The following is a 20,028-nucleotide window of genomic DNA, read 5'->3' as shown; positions in this document are numbered from 1 at the left end:
AGCTAGTTCTGCCCTTCTGCCTGCTGCTGAAACATGACAGATGTAGTAAAACCAATTACTACACTGACTACTGTGAAATCTAGTTAAAGGTAGATTGACCCTTGTTATATCTTTTGAATACTACAGTAAACACCCCATGTCAAAAACATTGATAAATCATGATTTATTTTCAGTTGATTTTTATCTGAAATTAATATGAGTTTAAAAAGCTATTCTTTGTTTTTTTAGCATGTATTCAATTTTGTATGCATACCACTCATCATGGGGAGCTTAAATAACTACTTATGGATAGTGTACACTGATGGAAAAAGTACATGTTCCACAGCTGAAAGTATTTAATTACTCAAAATTTTGATTTAAAAAATGGGCCGAAAATTGTGTTGGGAGGCTTCCTTCGTACGAACGCCTCTGACCCGAAAAAAATCTACAAAACTACCTGTTGGTCCCAGAGGAACGTAGGATTCCAGTCTGAGGCCTTCATTCGCTGCGCAACGTATGTGGATCTGCTGGAATCACGTGGGCCTGGACCCCAATCACTATGCAGTATTCTCATTGATAAAAATGGGAACTCTGTTTGTATGTGCTCCCATTACTATCAATGAGAAACCCCCCTAAAACAAGAAACACAGCACAATAAATTAAAAAAAAATACCTCACATATTTTAAATATTTTAATATTTTAAATTAATTGAAATTAAATGTAATTCAATGTATTAGAAAAATATACACTTTTTAAATCTTTTAATGTGTTAGGGTTAAAAGTAAATTTGCCTTAATAGACAGGGTTTTTAATATAAAAATGAATGATTAAATTAAATTTTTCTATGTTTTAAAATTGTTATGCTGGTAAAAATAAACTATATGCCTGCTTTTACATAAGAACATGAGAACATAAGAAATAGGAGCAGGAGTAGGCCACCTGGCCACTCGAGCCTGCTCCACCATTTAATAACATCATGACTGATCTGATCATGGGCTCAGCTCCACTTCCCTGCCTGCTCCCCGTAACCCTTTATTTTCTTATCGCTCAAAAATCTATCCACCTTAAATATATTCAATGATCCAGCCTCCACAGCTCACTGGCGCAGAGAATTCCATGGATTTACAACCCTCAGAGAAGAAATTCCTCCTCATCTCAGTTTTAAATGGGCGACCCCTTATTCTGAGACTAGGTTCCCTAGTTTTAGTTTCCTCTATGAATGGAAATATCCTCTCTGCATCCAACTTGTCTAGCCCCCTCATATATGTTTCGATAAGATCACCTCTCATTCTTCTGAACTCCAATGTGTATCGGCCCAACCTACTCAACCTATCTTCATAAGTCAACCCCCTCATCTCCAGAATCAACCTAGTGAACCTTCTCTGAACAGCCTCCAATGCAAGTATACCCTTCCTTAAATATGGAGACCAAAACTGTACGCAGTACTCTAGGTGTGGCCTCACCAATACCCTGTATAGTTGTAGCAGGACATCTCTGCTTTTATCTTCTATCCCCCTTGTAATAAAGGCCAACATTCCATTTGCCTTCCTGATTACTTGCTGTACCTGCATACTAACTTTTTGTGGTTCATGCACAAGGACCCCCAGGTCCATCTGTACTGCAGCACTTGGCAATTTTTTTCCATTCAAATTATAATTTTACCAGAGAATCTGTTTTGACAGATTGTAAAAGCCGATTCTCGGTGCATCGCGCCCTGAGAACCAGCTGGCGAGGCCACAATTTTCTGACTATTGTACTGCAGATGCTTCAATAACTATAGCTTATGCCTATGAAAAACTACTTGAGGAAAATAAAAGCACAATTCATATTATGAATACCAAATCTTTGCCTAGATCTACTTTCACTGGATATCACTAAATCTTATTTCAAAACAAAGAAAGTGTGAAATTACACAATCCTGTAGTCGGTGCATAATTGCACAGTAAAACAAAAACATTTGGAAAACAAATGAAGTTTTTCAATAATTTACAATATATTAAAGATAGATTTCACCAACTAATACTGGTAATTATGAAGTGGCACAATAACACATTGTTTAAGCCACTAATATTATGTCACTGCAGTCACTTCTTCTGTTGCAGCTGAAGAATTCTGTGTCTGAAATGAAGAGTGGAGTTCAGTGCATCATCTTGTGATAGCAATCTTTCCGAGTAAGAAACTAATATCATTCAAAACTGCCATATTAAAGCAACTTTTCTTTTAACCTTCCATTTTTAGTTTCTTTTCTCCCCCTCCTCAGCCCTTTTAAGTCACACATCAGAGAAGGTGTACAGGTGATCTATGAAAGATGCTTTATAAACCTACATACAGAAGCACACGAAAGGACTCTGGGGTGATAGTTTCCAATTTTTTCTGTTGAAAATCGCCTTGCCTCTTCTCAGTTATAGATAGATTGGCATGTGGAGAATTGAGGATGCAATCCCAATTCTTGTAATTCCATGATGTGTTGTGAATATGTGATTATCCCCACCACCTAGTGAGCTGTGTCTGATCTACCATTTTATTTTGGTATTATGTGGCGCTTTCAGTTTAATATTCAGAAATCTGTTTCATCAACTATGTATTTCAAAGCTTGTCCTGTAATCAATGTGTTTATATGCTTTCTATCATTTTTTTCAAAAATAGTACATTTTTCATCTGTTAACATTAACTTATGAGCACAGTGGCTGTGCTATCTCATTTGAGCATGATTTAGTTCCTGGTACTGCAGATAAGATTATTTTTGCTGTAATGCTTGATGCCAATTTTCCAAAGCTGCTCCCAGTTCCAAAATGGACTGTGCAGGCATAGATATTAAGTTATAAGAGAGAAACTAGAATAGGTCACACAAGTTAGAAATAACATAAAAGTAACGTTAAAATAATAAATGTAGAAGACGCAGATAAGAAAGTGTGTAAATTAGGGATAGTGTTAAATCCAAGGAAGAGGCATATAAATTGGCCAGAAAAAGCAGCAAACCTGAGGACTGGGAGAAATTTAGAATTCAGCAGAGTAGGACAAAGGGTTTAATTAGGAGGTGGAAAATAGAGTATGAGAGTAAGCTTGCAGGGAACATAAAAACTGACTGCAAAAGCTTCTATAGCTATGTGAAGAGAAAAAGATTAGTGAAGACAAACGTAGGTCTCTTGCAGTCAGAATCAGGTGTATTTATAATGAGGAACAAAGAAATGGCAGACCAATTGAACAAATACTTTGGTTCTGTCTTCATGAAGGAAGACACAAATAACCTTCCAGATGTACTAGGGGACCGAAGGTCTAGCGAGAAGGAGGAGCTGAAGGAAATCCATATTCGTCTGGAAATTGTGTTCGGGAAATTGATGGGATTGAAGGCCGATAAATCCCCAGGGCCTGATAGTCTGCATCCCAGAGTACTTAAGGAAGTGGCCCTAGAAATAGTGGATGCATTGGTGATTATTTTCCAACATTCTATCGACTCTGGATCAGTTCCTATAGACTGCAGGGTAGCTAATGTAACACCACTTTTTTAAAAAGGAGGGAAAGAGAAAACAGGGAATTATAGACCGGTTAGCCTGACATCGGTGGTGGGGAAAATGTTGGAATCAATTATTAAAGATGAAATAGCAGAGCATTTGGAAAGCAGTGACAGGATTGGTCCAAGTCAGCATGGATTTATGAAAGGGAAATCATGCTTGACAAATCTTCTGGAATTTTTTGAGGCTGTAACTAGTAGAGTGGACAAAGGAGAACCAGTGGATGTGGTGTATTTGGACTTTCAAAAGGCTTTTGACAAGGTCCCCAACAAGAGATTGGTGTGCAAAATTAAAGCACATGGTATTGGGGTAATGTATTGACGTGGATAGAGAACTGGTTGGCAGACAGGAAGTAGAGAGTCAGGATAAACGGGTCCTTTTCAGAATGGCAGGCAGTGACCAGTGGGGTGCCGCAGGGCTCAGTGCTGGGACAAGAGCTACAATATTCATCAATGATTTTAATGAAGAAATTGGGAGTAATATCTCCAAGTTTCAGATGACACTAAGCTGGGTGACGGTGTGAGCTGTGAGGAGGATGCTAAGAGGCTGCAGGGTGACTTGGACAGGTTAGATGAGTGGGCAAACGCATGGCAGATGCAGTATAATGTGGATAAATGTGAGGTTATCCACTTTGGTGGCAAAAACATGAAGGCAGAATATTATCTGAATGGTGGCAGATTAGGAAAAGGGGAGCTGCAACGAGATCTTAGTATCATGGTACATCAATCATTGAAGGTTGGCATGCAGGTGCAGCAGGCGGTGAAAAAGGCAAATGGCATGTTGGCCTTCATAGCTAGAGGATTTGAGTATAGGAGCAGGGAAGTCTTGCTGCAGTTGTACAGAGCCTTGGTGAGGCCTCACCTGAAATATTGTGTTCAGTTTTGGTCTCCTAATCTGAGGAAGGACGTTCTTGCTATTGAGGGAGTGCAGCGAAGGTTCACCAGACTGATTCCCGGAATGGCAGGACTGACATATGAGGAGAGACTGGATCGATTGGGCCTGTATTCACTGGCGTTTAGAAGAATGAGAGGGTATCTCAGAGAAACATATAAAATTCTGATGGGACTGGACAGGTTAGATCAGGAAGAATGTTCCCGATGTTGGGGAGTCCAGAACCAGGAGCCAGAGTCTAAGGTAAGAGATAAGAGGTAAGCCATTTAGGACCTAGCTGAGGAGCAACTTCTTCACTCAGAGAGTTGTTAATCTGTGGAATTCTCTTCCGCAGAGAGTTGGTGATGCCAGTTCGTTAGATATATTCAAGAGGGAGTTGGATATGGCCCTTACGGCTAAAGGGATCAAGGGGTATGGAGAGAAAACAGGAAAGGGGTACTGAGGTGAATGATCAGCCATGTTCTTATTGAATGGTGGTACAGGCTTGAAGGGCCAAATGGCTTATTCCTGCACCTATTTTTCTATGTTTTCAATGAAAAGACAAGGGGAGTAACATTTCATTTAAAATTGTATTTATGTTTTTAATTTTTGGTGCATATTTAATAATACAGTAATAAAGCTACCCGGACATTGCATTGCTTTATTATTCTAATATTATTACTTCTCTCAACTTCATAGTGTGTGAATTGAAAGCTTAAAAAGAAATGTTGAAAAATTCTGGGCCGAAGAGTCTGGAAATTTTCTAGTCCCAGGTTAAATAGAATTGCAATATTTTCCACTTTGGTGGAATCTCACAGCGGGCTTGGGCGGGTGGGAGTTCCACCAACCCCAATGGCACGACAATGACTCGAGCCGAATTTCTGGGTTCAGGGTAATTGACATATTTGAGGCAGGTTTCTGGCTGGATTCTTGCCTCTGTTGTGGACCCTGTCTGGGTGGAGGGGAAGAGAAAATAAAATGGTTGCAACAGGTCTTGTGCACTGAGATTGGTTCCAAAGACTGCTACAGGCCATAAAATTTTAAAAGCTCTGCCCCCCTTCCTCACCTCTCCCAGCATTTATCACGCTCACCCTCCAAAATCACATTGGGGAACTTGCACAATTCCAATGGAGAATCCTCCTCAATATCTAATGCTAGAAGAGCATTGCACCTTCTACTGGGTGACTCAAAGTTTACATCGCAGTCACACTTGGATTACCTCTAGGTATATGGGTTTGCCCAATTTAGTCTGATTGTGATGAAGAGTGGAGGAAATTTGCTGGCAGAGATCTCCCTTTACATTTCTCCCATGAAATGCACCATGAAGCACCATCATTGATGGTTTCCTTGGATATCACTACGTTGGAAAAGAGCATCCTCTTTATCACGGAGGTCACTGTGGTTTGGGGAGGTTGCTAAGAAAGAATTTTAAAAAGTAAAAGTGTAAAAAAGTACAATGGATAGAACCATCTGTTAAGTATTTAAAGCTTTTCCATCCAAATCAGCAATGAATCACACGAGAAAAACAAATATTTTAGAACTCCAATAAACCCAGATATGCTTAGACATAGAACATAAGAACATCAGAATTAGGAACAGGAGTAGGCCATCTAGCCCCTCGAGCCTGCTCTGCCATTCAACAAGATCATGGCTGATCTGGCCGTGGACTCAGCTCCACTTACCCGCCTGCTCCCCGTAACCCTTAATTCCCTTATTGGTTAAAAATCTATCTATCTGTGATTTGAATACATTCAATGAGCTAGCCTCAACTCCATCCTTGGGCAGAGAATTCCACAGATTCACAACCCTCTGGGAGAAGAAATTCCTTCTCAACTCGGTTTTAAATTGGCTCCCCCGTATTTTGAGGCTGTGCCCCCTAGTTCTAGTCTCCCCGACCAGTGGAAACAACCTCTCTGCCTCTATCTTGTCTATCCCTTTCATTATTTTAAATGTTTCTATAAGATCACCCCTCATCCTTCTGAACTCCAACGAGTAAAGACCCAGTCTGCTCAATCTATCATCATAAGGTAACCCTCTCATCTCCGGAATCAGTCTAGTAATATAGCTAACACCTTTTTTATTGCTGACTTTTCCTATTCCTTATAATCTTGTCACAATTTTTTGACTATTTAGATGTTGAAAATGCAACTTCAATTACTGTTAGCTTGACAAATTTTTTAAAATACAGTTGCGTTTAACAAAAATGTCATTAACATGGAAAATTTTAGGGTTGTAACTACTTCCATGGTGTAATATTCAAAGGACTGTATGGGTTCACAGCACCATGAATATTAGAAAATGAACACCTAAAAATGCAATACACCATGCTATTGTACAATAGATCATGGATCATTACCTAAGTTGTATCAAATAAGGTTCCTTTTAAATATTTCTTTAAAATTAGAATTTTTTGGGTTTTGTAAGGTGAATAGTTACTACACTTTTGAATGTTGATAATCTATAATAATGTAACAACAGCCAAACCCATAAAAAGAGTAACAGAATTCATTAAAATGGAGGAATCTAGTTAAATGCTGGGTATGAAGTGTGTTTTAAATTGCACCTGATGATTAAGAACAAATGTACTGGGCATTTAATGTGTAGAAGGACTGCAAGATAATTAACTGGCATGCATAAAGATTCATGCTTTAGACAAAATTTTAATTTCGCACATAAATGTGCCTGATGTAGGCAGCATTTAATCACATAGCTGACAGGAGTAACTACTTTCATTTAACCTTGACTGAAGATCATGAATTCTAACAGGTTTAATTGGATACATCATTTAACAGAATGAACAGAGCAAATTTTCTTCAATTCATAGGTTCTGATTGACATGCACCAGCAATAAGGCCTAGTACAATTAAAGCTGATCTGCATTTGTAGCCCTGGCAGACATTGCCATAGTGATGTGACACTGTTTGATCATCATGGCAGCAAAACTTGATTGAACTTTCACTTGTTTTGAAAAGGGCAGCACTTCAAATACAAAGACATTCAGAGAGAAAATGTAGCTACTTTGCAATTATCTGCAAACATCACAATATGCATCTGCATTTATTCTTAGACTACTCATGTTAATGTGTAAAGAAAAAAGTAGATATGCTTTTTCATATTTAAAAACATTTTAATACTCAAAAACAGCATGGCTATGGTAGTACTTTTCTCATACAAAACAGTAATACAAATAGTAAATGCATAATATTTAATGTATTTTATTTCCTATATCTTAATTTCAACATTACAGTATGAAATTACATGTACATTTTTTGAAACATGAAAAAATGTTTCTAATCTGTACATTCTGTGTTATTTAAATAAAACCTTATAAGAGTAAATCATCTACAATATTGAAATGGTACGTTCCAAGTACACATGGTAATATATGTTTTCAACACTGGTTAAATTCAAAGTCCGCAAGAATAGAAATGTAATCGACATGCAGATGCTGTGATAGCTACAAACTTAATGAGTAGTATTCATCACCATTTTATTTGTTCTTTAGTACCTCTTATTCTCAGTGGGTGTTGATTTGGCAGGTTTTTTTTTTACCTTAAAACTATTTCACAAATTAAAGTACAATGGAACTTGCCTTGTATGTGATGTAATTTCTCATTTCAATTTTTTTTCTTGGCAATCTTGCCTCTGAAGAGGTTTCAGATGAACGGAGCCTTTTCTCATTTCTTTTCCCCTCACATACATCGTTTAGTTTTTGTTTTGACTGGGAAATTGTGTAGCTTTCTCCTCCTTTTGGAGTGACATGATGAAACTTGCATTATCTGTAGTGATCAGCAGACTTAGTGCCTTAGTGAGCAACCAATGGTTACATGACCATGTTCCTTTAGTGTGCCATATATAATCACCAATAGATGTAAAAATATATTCATTTCAAATATTATTTACATGAATAATAAGTGATATTATGCATGCGCAAGTACAATGCTGTCTATTGAAAATTATGTCAGATTTCAGGGGAAAAAAACTCATACTTTTATACCAGGGACATTTCACTGGCAACTGTTAAGTTCTGCATTTAAAACCAGAAAGAACATTCTGCCACAGAACAACGTTTTGAATTTTCTAAGTGAATGCATGCGAGCGATTTTTAACTTTCTGCCAGGCAGGTGGGAAATTAAAATCACCCACATTGGCTTGTACATTAGAAAGCCGCCAGGATCTCATCATTTCACTTTTAACCTGTTCTACTGAGCAAGCGGCAAGGGCACCCGCCTAAAGCCAGCAGGGTCCTTCTTTACCTATGCAAGTCATGTCATGATGTAATCGGTACCTAACAGCAATTTTAACTGGAGGCCTGGGTGAGGAAACGACTGTGGCTTTCCCACCTTTCTCGGGATGGCGGGCAGTGACTAGTGGGGTACCACAGGGATCAGTGCTGGGACCCAGCTATTTACAATATATATAAATGATTTGGATGAGGGAACCAAATGTAATATTTCCAAGGTTGCTGGTGACACAAAACTAGGTGGGATTGTGAGTTGTGAGGAGGATGCAAAGACTCTGCAAGGCAATTTAGATAGGTTGAGGGAGTGGACAAACACATGGCAGATGCAGTATAATGTGGATAAATGTGAAGTTATCCACTTTGGTAGGAAAAACATAAGGACAAGTATTATTTAAATGGTGATGGCTTGGGAAGTGTCGATGTACAGAGGGACCTGGGTGTCCTTGTACACCAGTCATTGAAAGCAAACATACAGGTGCAGCAAGCAGTTAGGAAGGCAAATGGTATGTTGGCCTTCATTGCAAGAGGATTTGCGTACAGGAGCAAGGATGTATTACTATAGTTATACAGGGCCTTGGTGAGACCGCACCTGGAGTATTGCGTGCAGCTTTGGTCTCCTTACCTAAGAAAGGATATGCTTGCCATCGAGGGAGTGCAGTGAAGGTTCACCAGACTGATTCCTGGGATGGCAGGACTGTCGTATGAGGAGAGATTGGGTCAGCTAGGCCTGTATTCACTAGAGTTTAGAAGAATGAGAGGGGATCTCATTGAAACTTATAAAATTCTGATTGGGTTGGATAGACTGGATGCGGGGAGGATGTTTCCCTGGCTGGGAAGTCTAGAACCAGGGGTCACCGTCTCAGAATACGGGATAGGAAATTTAGGACCGAGATGAGGAGAAATGTTTTCACTCAGAGGGTGGTGAACCTGTGGAATTCTCTACCACAGTAGGCTGTGGAGGCCAAGTCACTGAATATATTTAAGAGGGAGATAGATAGATTTCTAGAAACAAAAGGCATCAAGGGATATGGGGAAAAAGCGGGAATATGGTGTTGAGATAGAGGATCAGCCATGATCATATTGAATGGCGGTGCAGACTCGAAGGGCCGAATGGCCTACTACTGCTCCTATTTTCTTTGTTTCTATGAAGACAGCGGGAAGAGGAGCCGGGGCCAGAAGAGGATTATTTTAAACTTTCCTTTGTGGTCGGAGGAGCAGGGTTGCTGTAATCGGGCACTGAGCTAGAGACTTTGTTTTAATTCCAACTGTTTTTCATTATTAAAAGGATTTAGACATGAGCTTGGCTGCATTAACAGCGGCCTTTGAAAGGGCCATATCTGAAAAAGTCCGTTGCCAGGATGAAGTGAACAGAACCAATAAGACGATTGAACTGGCTAACAGATTAGTGAAAGGTCTAGAGGTGAGACCATATCAAATCTCCTGGTACAGCAGTGTACCTATTTTATGGTGTGCTGTTTATCTCAAAATGATCGTAATAATTCAAAATGGCCAAACTGCTTTAAATACGTTAGCCTTAGTTCTATTTTTACATATGCTTTTTCAGCCTTTTAATAAAATGTTGCCACAGTTATTAAAATCTAAATACTGCAATGTAAAAGGGAACATTTGTCATGATATTGTTATAAGATGTATACTGTTCAGCTTCATTTGCATCAAAAGAAAGGAAGTATAAATTACCATTATAATTATTTTCATATTCTGCTGTGAACATTTCTTAACGTTTTAAATGTTGTTTTTCATGCGGTAGTCAGAGAATGTGCGCTGGGCTCAGTCTGTCACACAGTATCATGAACAGGAGGAAACTCTCTGTGGAGATGTTCTCTTGATGGCAGCTTTCATTTCTTACGCTGGCTCCTTCTCCAAGAGGTATCGATATGAGCTTGTTCAAAACATGTGGATGCCTTACCTGAGAAGCCAAAAGGTATATATTTTAATTGCCAGTAGTAAAATGTATTTTCATGTAACAGTTACTGGAACTATTTCTATCATAAATGTTAATAACATAACCACAAAAGTATTGGTGGTCTTTATTGTGCCTATGACACCTATTAAAATGTTCCTATTATGCAAAGATATAAAGAGATAGACAGTTTAAAAATCTTTGGTCAGGTCTCTGGGAATGGAAGCATATTTAGCTGATTGTAAATTAGTTTTTATTCTGAATCAAAAGAGGTGAGTTTATCTGCACAGCATTGAAGTAGCACAAGCAATACAAACATATTTTTACAACATACAATATTATGTAATTGGATTTTGCTGAGTCTGTCAGCCAAACTAGTAATTTTCTTTTTTTTTAAAGAGAGTACATTTTTTTGCTTTGTTTGACCCTAATCGTGCCTCTTGGTTGCTTTGGTGTATGGATGTACTCTTCAAAGCTGAAGCCCAACTTCAAAAAGCAGCTCTGGTAATCTAGTATTACAGTCTTCAACTTCTTGCAATTTGTGACAGTTCTCTTTCTTTGACAGATAAAGTGGCTTTGCAACAATCCCTGTTCTGCTCAAGAATCAGTTAGAATACAGAAAGGAAGAGGCAAATAAATACAGTCTGCAATGCAGATGGTTAGGCCGACAATCTTGACTCTACTTAAACCATCTCAGAGATAGGCAAGATATAATAGGTACAGTCTCTTTTCTGACAAGCTAACACCACAACAGAATTAAACTTTTACATTTGTGGATGATGAACATAATTGAACATAACCGGAAAGATTGGGTATGCTGGGTCTATTTTCTTTGGAACAAAGGAGGCTGAGGGGAGACCTGATTGAGGTGTATATAATTATGAGGGGCCTGGATAAAGTGGATAGGAAGGACATGTTTACCTTGGCAGAGGGGGGCATAGATTTAAAGTAATTGAGAGGAGGTATAAAGGAGATATGAGGGGCAATTTCTTTGTCCAGAGGGTGGTGGTGGTCTGGAACTCACTGTCTGAAAGGGTGGTAGAGACAGAAACCCTCGCCGCATTTAAAAAAATACTTGGATGTGCACTTAAAGGGCCCAACTTTGCCCAACCCTAAGCGCGCCGACTTTGTGCGCTGGAAAGGGCGCCGGAAAAAAGGGGCCCCATCCTGGCCGCTCTTCAGAGTCCCCGGAGTCCTGACGTGGTGTGCATTCTGAAGTGGGGGGCGGAGCAACAGGCCAGTGCCGAAAACAGTGCCGGCACCTGCGCGCATGCTCCTGTCCTCCCAGTGTGTCCTGCGGGCTGTGAGCAGGACCCGATGCTCGCAGCCCCTATTCCCGGCCAAAGGGATGCCCCGATCTCGCCGCACCCTATCTCCGGCCAAGTGGCCTCCCACACCGGCCGGCTGGCCCGCTGAGTTCCCGGGCAAGGTAGGACTTCGGTTTTATTTTTTATTTATTGGTTGTGCTTGAGGGTTTTGATTGGGGGGGGGGGAGGAGGAGAGTTTTGGGTGGGGGTGGAGAGAAAGAGTGTTTTGCTGGGGGGGGAGAGAAAGAGTGTTTTGCGGGGGGGGGAGAGAAAGAGTGTTTTGCGGGGGGGGGGGGAGAGAAAAAGAGTGTATGGCGGGAGGGGTGGAGGAGAGTTTTGGGGGCGGGGGAAGAGAAAGAGTGTTTGCGGGGGGGGGAGCAAAAGTGTTTTGTATACCAGCATCTCTCTCTCTCTCTCTCTCTCTCTCTCTCTCTCTCTCTCTCTGGCTACTACCCCCACCCCGCCCCCCCCCATCCCCTCACCCCTCATCCCTCATGACATTGCGGCCAGCAGCTCACATTTCTCCGGTAGGATTTACTTCATTTTTATTAGTATTTTAATTGTTTGCGTTTTTCCTTGCAATGTTTGGTGCTTGGTTGTTGAGGTCCTCTCCCGTTCCCTTCCCTCCCCTATCCCTGCCCTAATGTCTGCCGAATGTGCGCTGCTTTTTCTTCACTGCCCACAAGGTTTTTCAGAGCTGGCCACATACGCTGACCTAAGTGGATTTGGAGTAAGTTTTTGCTGGCCAAAGTGACATAAATGACCAAAACTGGCGTAAGTGTCTGGGAACGCCCCCTTTTGGAAAAAAGAACTGACCTAAAAAAAATCGTACCTAACTGACTTACTCTGGAGCAAATTTTTTGGGGGAAATGACAGAAAAAACAACTTACTCCAAAAAGATTGATGCAAGCCATGGCCAAAGTTGGGCCCCTTGTTTCGTAACCTACAGGGCTACAGACCAAGAGCTGGAAAATGGGATTAGGCTGGATAGCTCTTGGTCGGTCAGCGTAGACCTGATGGGCAGAAATGGCCTCCTTTCATGCTGTAAATTTCTATGATTTTATGAGAACAGTTATTCTCTTTTCCCCCTCAAACTAGGTATGGTACCTGTCTGGGTGTTAGTTTCTTGAAGAATCTCAGCTCTTTGTCCAGTCCTTTTCTCCACAATTTCAAAATTGCCTTCACCTCTCTTGTTGCTGACTTTATAAGTCAGCACCTTCAGGGGATAATCCAAATCTATGGTATTAGTTCTGCTTAATCAAGCCAGATAGCTTTGGTTCTTCGCCCACGTTATTTAACCTCAGTACTATTCTGGCAGTCCTGAAATTGTATTGAGCTTTTTTTAAAATGTTCCTCAGTCTGTTGTATTTAGGACTCTGTCATTTCTGTTGCTGATGGCGGCAATTTGGGAGATTGTAGTCTATCCAGTTAGACCTATTACCACTTAAGATACAATAAAACATTTTGAAGAAAACAAATTCGATTGGGATGAAAATTAGGCCAGGACTGTGCCTTCCTAGAAAGTTTCCACGGGGCCTTTTAAGGGCCCACCTTCAACGAGCCGAGTAGACTTCCTTTCCCCTCTGGTTTTAATGGAGCATGTGGTATCCCCAAGCCTAGAGGACATACAAACAACTTCTCCCAAACCATTTGCTAATGTTGGACTGTAAATGGGCATTTGGGGCTGGAATTCTCTCTTCCTGCCCTTATAGATTTGAGGTGGGACCTTCACATACTATCCTAACCCTGCCATAACCCTGGTTCAGCAAGTGGGAGCCCACCAATGGCCCAGAGCAAAAGCCAGGAGCCATATGAAGGGGTCAAAGAGTCCCAAAGACTGCAGAAGATCAAGGCCATCAGCAGATAAGTACTGGGAGCCAAAATGGAGAGAGAGGAGGCTGCTACAAGCCCTCTCCTTCCATCAGGAGCTTGGAGAACTTCCAGCTGCTACCTTAGGAACTACCAACCACCTTCACCTGATGGGATCGGAGCAGCAGGAACAGGGGTTGATGGGAGGGAAATATGGCATTTGCATGCGATGGTCCTTGCAGCAGAAAGTCAGGGTGGTGAAGTGCCGGTAGGCCTCACTACCCAAATCTGCTCCCTTTTTCTGCTAATTCCGGGCAAGATCGCAGAGTAAAATCTAGCCCTTGGTGGTTGACAGTGGCCAAGGGTGACTCTCTATCCAATGTTTCCTATTCTGACCGTGGAGAAGCTGTTGGCCTCTGCAAAGAATTTCCCCAAGATGCATTGGCTGAGATCAAAAAATCGCTAAATGATATCACAGGTACACACTCGATTCCCATCTAATAACTTAATTCAGTGGCACATGGCTTTAATATGCTACCACACTGTTAATTCATGCCTGAGTTACATAAGAACATAAAAACATAAGAAATAGTAACAGGAGTAGACCATACGGCCCCTTGAGCCTGCTCCGCCATTCCATAAGATCATGGCTGATCTGATCATGGACTCAGCTCCACTTCCCCGCCTTCTCCCCATAACCCCTTATCCCCTTATTGTTTAAGAAACTGTCTATTTATATCTTAAATTTATTCAATGTCCCAGCTTCCACAGCTCTCTGAGGCAGCGAATTCCACAGATTTACAACCCTCTGAGAGAAGAAATTTCTCCTCATTTCAGTTTTAAATGGCCCTTATGGCTAAAGGGATCAAGGGGTATGGAGAGAAAGCAAGGAATGGGTACTGAGGTGAATGATCAGCCATGATCTTAATGAATGGTGGTGCAGGCTCGAAGGGCCGAATGGCCTACTCCTGCATCTATTTTCTATGTTTCTATGTAATGGGCGGCCCCTTATTCTCAGATCATGCCCTCTATTTCTAGTCTCCCCCATCAGTGGAAACATCCTCTCTGCATCCACCTTGTCAAGACCCCTCATAAACCTATACATTTCGATGAGATCACCTCTCATTCTTCTGAATTCCAATCAGTAGAAGCCCAACCTACTCAACCTTTCCTCATAAGTCAACCTCCTCATCTCCGGAATCAACCGATACATAGAAACATAGAAAATAGGTGCAGGAATAGGCCATTCGGCCCTTCAAGCCTGCACCGCCATTCAATGAGTTCATGGCTGAACATGCAACTTCAGTATCCCATTCCTGATTTCTCACCATACCCCTTGATCCCCCTAGGAGTAAGGACTACATCTAACTCCCTTTTGAATATATTTAGTGAATTGGCCTCAACAACTTCCTGTGGTAGAGAATTCCACAGGTTCACCACTCTCTGGGTGAAGAAGTTTCTCCTCATCTTGGTCCTAAATGGCTTTCCCCTTATCCTTAGACTGTGATCCCTGGTTCTGGACTTCCCCAACATTGGGAACATTCTTCCTGCATCTAACCTGTCTAAACCCGTCAGAATTTTAAACGTTTCTATGAGATCCCCTCTCATTCTTCTGAACTCCAGTGAATACAAGCCCAGTTGATCCAGTCTTTCTTGATATGTCAATCCCGCCATCCCGGGAATCAGTCTGGTGAACCTTCGCTGCACTCCCTCAATATCAAGAACGTCCTTCCTCAGGTTAGGAGACCAAAACTGTACACAATACTCCAGGTGTGACTGATGTACCATGACACCCAGGTCTCGTTGCACCGCCCCTTTTCCTAATCTGTCACCATTCAGATAATAGTCTGTCTCTCTGTTTTTACCACCAAAGTGGATAACCTCACATTTATCCACATTATACTTCATCTGCCATGCATTTGCCCACTCACCAATCCAATTCACTCTGCAGCCTCATAGCATCCTCCTCGCAGCTCACACTGCCATCCAACTTAGTGTCATCCACAAATTTGAAGATACTCCATTTAATCCCCTCGTCTAAATCATTAATGTATAATGTAAACAGCTAGGGCCCCAGCACAGAACCTTGCGGTACCCCACTAGTCACTGCCTGCCATTCTGAAAAGTACCCATTTACTCCTACTCTTAGCTTTCTGATTGCCAACTAGTTCTCAATCCACGTCAGCACACTACCCCCAATCCCATGTGCTTTAACTTTGCACATTAATCTCTTGTGTGGGACCTTGTCAAAAGCCTTCTGAAAGTCCAAATACACCACATCAACTGGTTCCTCCTTGTCCACTCTACTGGTATGTGAAGAGAAAAAGATTAGTGAAGACCAATGTCGGTCCCTTGCAGTCAGAACCAGGTGAATTTATAAAGAGGAACAAAGAAATGGCAGTCCAATTGAACAAATACTTTGGTTCTGTCTTCACTAAGGAAGACACAAATAACCTTCCAGAAATACGAGGAGACCGATGGTCTAGCAAGAAGGAGGAACTGAAGGAAATCCTTATTAGTCATGAATGTGTGTTAGGGAAATTGATAGGATTGCAGGCCGATAAATCCCCAGGGCCTGATAGTCTGCATCCCAGAGTACTTAAGGAAGTGGCCCTAGAAATAGTGGATGCATTGGTGGTCATTTTCCAACAGTCTATAGACTCTGGATCAGTTCCTATGGACTGGAGGGTAGCTAATGTAACACCACTTTTTAAAAAAGGAGGGAGAGAGAAAACAGGGAATTATAGACCGGTTAGCCTGACATCAGTAGTGGGGAAAATGTTGGAATCAATGATTAAAGATGTAATAGCAGCGCATTTTGAAAGCATTGACAGGATCGGTCCAAGTCAGCATGGATTTATGAAAGGGAAATCATGCTTGACAAATCTTCGAAAATTTTTTGCGGATGCAACTAGTACAGTGAACAAGGGAGAACCAGTGGATGTGGTGTGTTTGGACTTTCAAAAGGCGTTTGACAAGGTCCCACACAAGAGATTAGTGTGCAAAATTAAAACACATGGTATTGTGGGTAATGTCGGAGAGGCAGCGTGGGGAGGCCTCTAAAAAGGCCCAGCAGGAGTTCGTGGTCGGAGAGGCCAGCTGGTGCAGCGGCAGCAGGGTGAGAAGGCAAAAAAGGAAGTGGAAAGAAATCGAAAGGTGACGTCACAACCAAGGGGGTAAGTGATTGCTGGTGATTGGTAAGTAGTTTTTCTTTTTCTTTTCTTTATCAGTAAGTAACATTTAGCAGTGTTGTGGATAAATTAAGTTGATCTAAGGGTTAAGTCATGGCAGGAGAGCTCGGACACGTGTTGTGCTCCTCCTGTAATATGTGGGAAATCAGGGTCGCTTCCAGTGTCCCGGACGACAACATGTGCGGGAAGTGCATCCGCCTGCACCTCCTGACAAACTGCATTTCGAAACTGGAGCTGCGGGTGGATTTACTCTGGAGCGTCCACGATGCTGAGAATGACGTGAATAGCACGTTTAGTGAGTTGGTCTTACCGCAGCAAAAGGGTACACAGCCAGATAGGGGATGGGTGGCCAACAGGAAGAGCAGTGCAAGGAAGGTAGTGCAGGGGTCCCCTGGGGTCATCCCCCTGCAAAACAGATACACCGCTTTGGTTACTGTTGAGGGGGATGACTCATCAGGGGAGAGCAGCAGCAGTCAAGTTCACGGCACCGTGGGTAGCTCTACTGCACAGAAGGGCAGAAGAAAGAGTGGGAGAGCTATAGTGGTCGGGGATTCTATTGTAAGGGGAATAGACAGACGTTTCTGCGGCCACAACCAAGACTCCAGGATGGTATGTTGCCTCCCTGGTGCAAGGGTCAAGGATGTCTCGGAGCGGGTGCAGGACATTTTGAAAAGAGAGGGTGAACAGCCAGTTGTCATGGTGCATATAGGTACCAACAATATAGGTAAAAAACGGGATGAGGTCCTACAAGATGAATTCAGGGAGCGAGGAGCAAAATTAAAAAGTAGGACCTCAAAAGTAGTAATCTCAGGATTGCTACCAGTGCCACGTGCTAGTCAGAGTAGGAATCACAGGATAGCTCAGATGAATACGTGGCTTGAGGAGTGGTGCAGAAGAGAGGGATTCAAATTCCTGGGACATTGGAACCGGTCCTGGGGGAGGTGGGACCAGTACAAACCGGACGGTCTGCACCTGGGCTGGACCGGAACCAATATCCTAGGGGGGAGTGTTTGCTAGTGCTGTTGGGGAGGAGTTAAACTAATATGACAGGGGGATGGGAACCTATGCAGGGAGACAGATGGAAGTAGAATGGGGACAGAAGCAAAAGATAGAAAGAAGAAAAGTAAAAGTGGAGGGCAGAGAAACCTAAGACAAAAAGCAAAAAGGGCCACATTACAGCAAAATTCTAAAGGGACAAAGTGTGTTTGAAAGACAAGCCTCAAGGCTCTGTGCCTCACTGCGAGGAGCATTCGGAATAAGGTGGACGAATTAACTGCGCAGATAGCAGTTAACGGGTATGATGTAATTGGCATCACGGAGACATGGCTCCAGGGTGAACAAGGCTGGGAACTCAACATCCACAGGTATTCAACATTTAGGAAAGATAGACAGAAAGAAAAAGGAGGCGGGGTGGCATTGCTGGTGAAAGAGGAAATTAATGCAATAGTAAGCAACGACATTAGCTTGGATGATGTGGAATCGGTATGGGTGGAGCTGCAGAATACCAAGGGGCAGAAAATGCTAGTGGGAGTTGTGTACAGACCACCAAACAGTAGTAGTGAGGTTGCGGGTAGCATCAAACAAGAAATAAGGGACCCGTGCAATAAAGGTACAGCAGTTATCATGGGTGACTTTAATCTACATATTGATTGGGCTAACCAAACTGGTAGCAATGCGGTGGAAGAGGACTTCCTCGAGTGTATTAGGTTTGGTTTTCTAGATCAATATGTCGAGGAACCAACTAGAGAGCTGACTATCCTCGACTGGGTGATTTGTAATGAGAAAGTACTAATTAGCAATCTTGTTGTGCGAGGCCCCTTGGGGAAGAGTGACCACAATATGGTAGAATTCTTTATTAAGATGGAGAGTGACACAGTTAATTCAGAAACTCGGGTCCTGAACTTAAGGAAAGGTAACGGTGATGATATGAGGTATGAATTGGCAAGAATTGACTGGCAAATAATACTTAAAGTGTTGAAAGTGGATAGGCAATAGCAAGCATTTAAAGATCACATGGATGAACTTCAGCAATTGTACATACCTGTCTGGTGTAAAAATAAAACGGGGAAGGTGACTCAACCGTGGCTAACAGGGGAAATTAAGGATAGTGTTAAATCCAAGGAAGATGCATATAAATTGGTCAAAAAAAAAAACAGCAAACCTGAGGACTGGGAGAAATTTAGAATTCAGCAGAGGAGGACAAAGGATTTAATTAAGAGGGGGAAAATAGAATACAAGAAGAAGCTTGCCGGCAACATAAACACTGACTGCAAAAGCTTCTATAGATATGTGAATAGAAAAATATTAGAGAAGACAAATGTAGGTCCCTTATAGTCCGATTCAGGTGAATTTATAATGGGGAGCAAAGAAATGGCAGACCAATTGAACAAATACTTTGGTTCTGTCTTCATGAAGGAAGCCACAAATAACCTTCCGGAAGTATTAGGTGACCGAGGGTCTAGTGAGAAGGAGGAACTGAAGGATATCCTTATAAAGCGGGAAATTGTGTTCGGGAAATTGATGGGATTGAAGGCAGATAAATCCCCGGGGCCTGATAGTCTGCATCCCAGAGTACTTAAGGAAGTGACCCTAGAAATAGTGGATGCATTGGTGATCCTTTTCCAACAGGCTGGATCAGTTCCTATGGATTGGAGGGTAGCTAATGGAGCACCACTTTTTAAAAAAGGAGGGAGAGAAAACGGGGAATTATAGACCAGTTGGCCTGACATCAGTAGTGGGGAAAATGTTGGAATCAATTATTAAGGATGAAATAGCAGCGCATCTGGAAAGCAGTGACAGGATCGGTCCAAATCAGCATGGATTTATGAAAGGGAAATCATGCTTCACAAATCATCTGGAATTTTTTGAGGATGTAACTAGTAGAGTGGACAAGGGAGAACCAGTGGATGTGGTGTCTTTGGACTTTCAAAAGGCTTTTGACAAGGTCCCACACAAGAGATTGGTGTGCAAAATCAAAACACATGGCAATGGGGGTAATGTACTGACTTGGATTGAGAACTGGTTGGCAGACAGGAAGCAGAGAGTCAGGATAAACGGGTCCTTTTCAGAATGGCTGACAATGCTAGTGGAGGCCGCAGGGCTCAGTGCTGGGACCCCAGCTATTTACAATACACATTAATGATTTAGATGAAGGAATTGAGTGTAATATCGCCAAGTTTGCAGATGACACTAAAC

The 20,028-nt window shown here is 41.9% G+C and overlaps 1 protein-coding gene across 1 annotated transcript in view; it reads left to right on the top strand.

The window, feature by feature from the left end:
* dnah9l (dynein, axonemal, heavy polypeptide 9 like) overlaps positions 1-20,028 on the top strand; it is a 668,659-nt gene that overhangs the window by 520,761 nt on the left and 127,870 nt on the right. The window contains exons 62-63 of the mRNA XM_070873660.1: positions 9,891-10,025; positions 10,374-10,547. Coding sequence (XP_070729761.1) covers positions 9,891-10,025; positions 10,374-10,547 — 309 coding nt within the window. The remainder of the gene's footprint in view (positions 1-9,890; positions 10,026-10,373; positions 10,548-20,028) is intronic.

This window comes from Pristiophorus japonicus, chromosome 3 (assembly GCF_044704955.1).
Source record: "Pristiophorus japonicus isolate sPriJap1 chromosome 3, sPriJap1.hap1, whole genome shotgun sequence".
In the NCBI taxonomy this organism is placed as follows: domain Eukaryota; kingdom Metazoa; phylum Chordata; class Chondrichthyes; family Pristiophoridae; genus Pristiophorus; species Pristiophorus japonicus.
The sequence above is the reverse complement of the archived record's forward strand: the minus strand, read 5'-3'. Positions and strand labels throughout refer to the sequence as shown.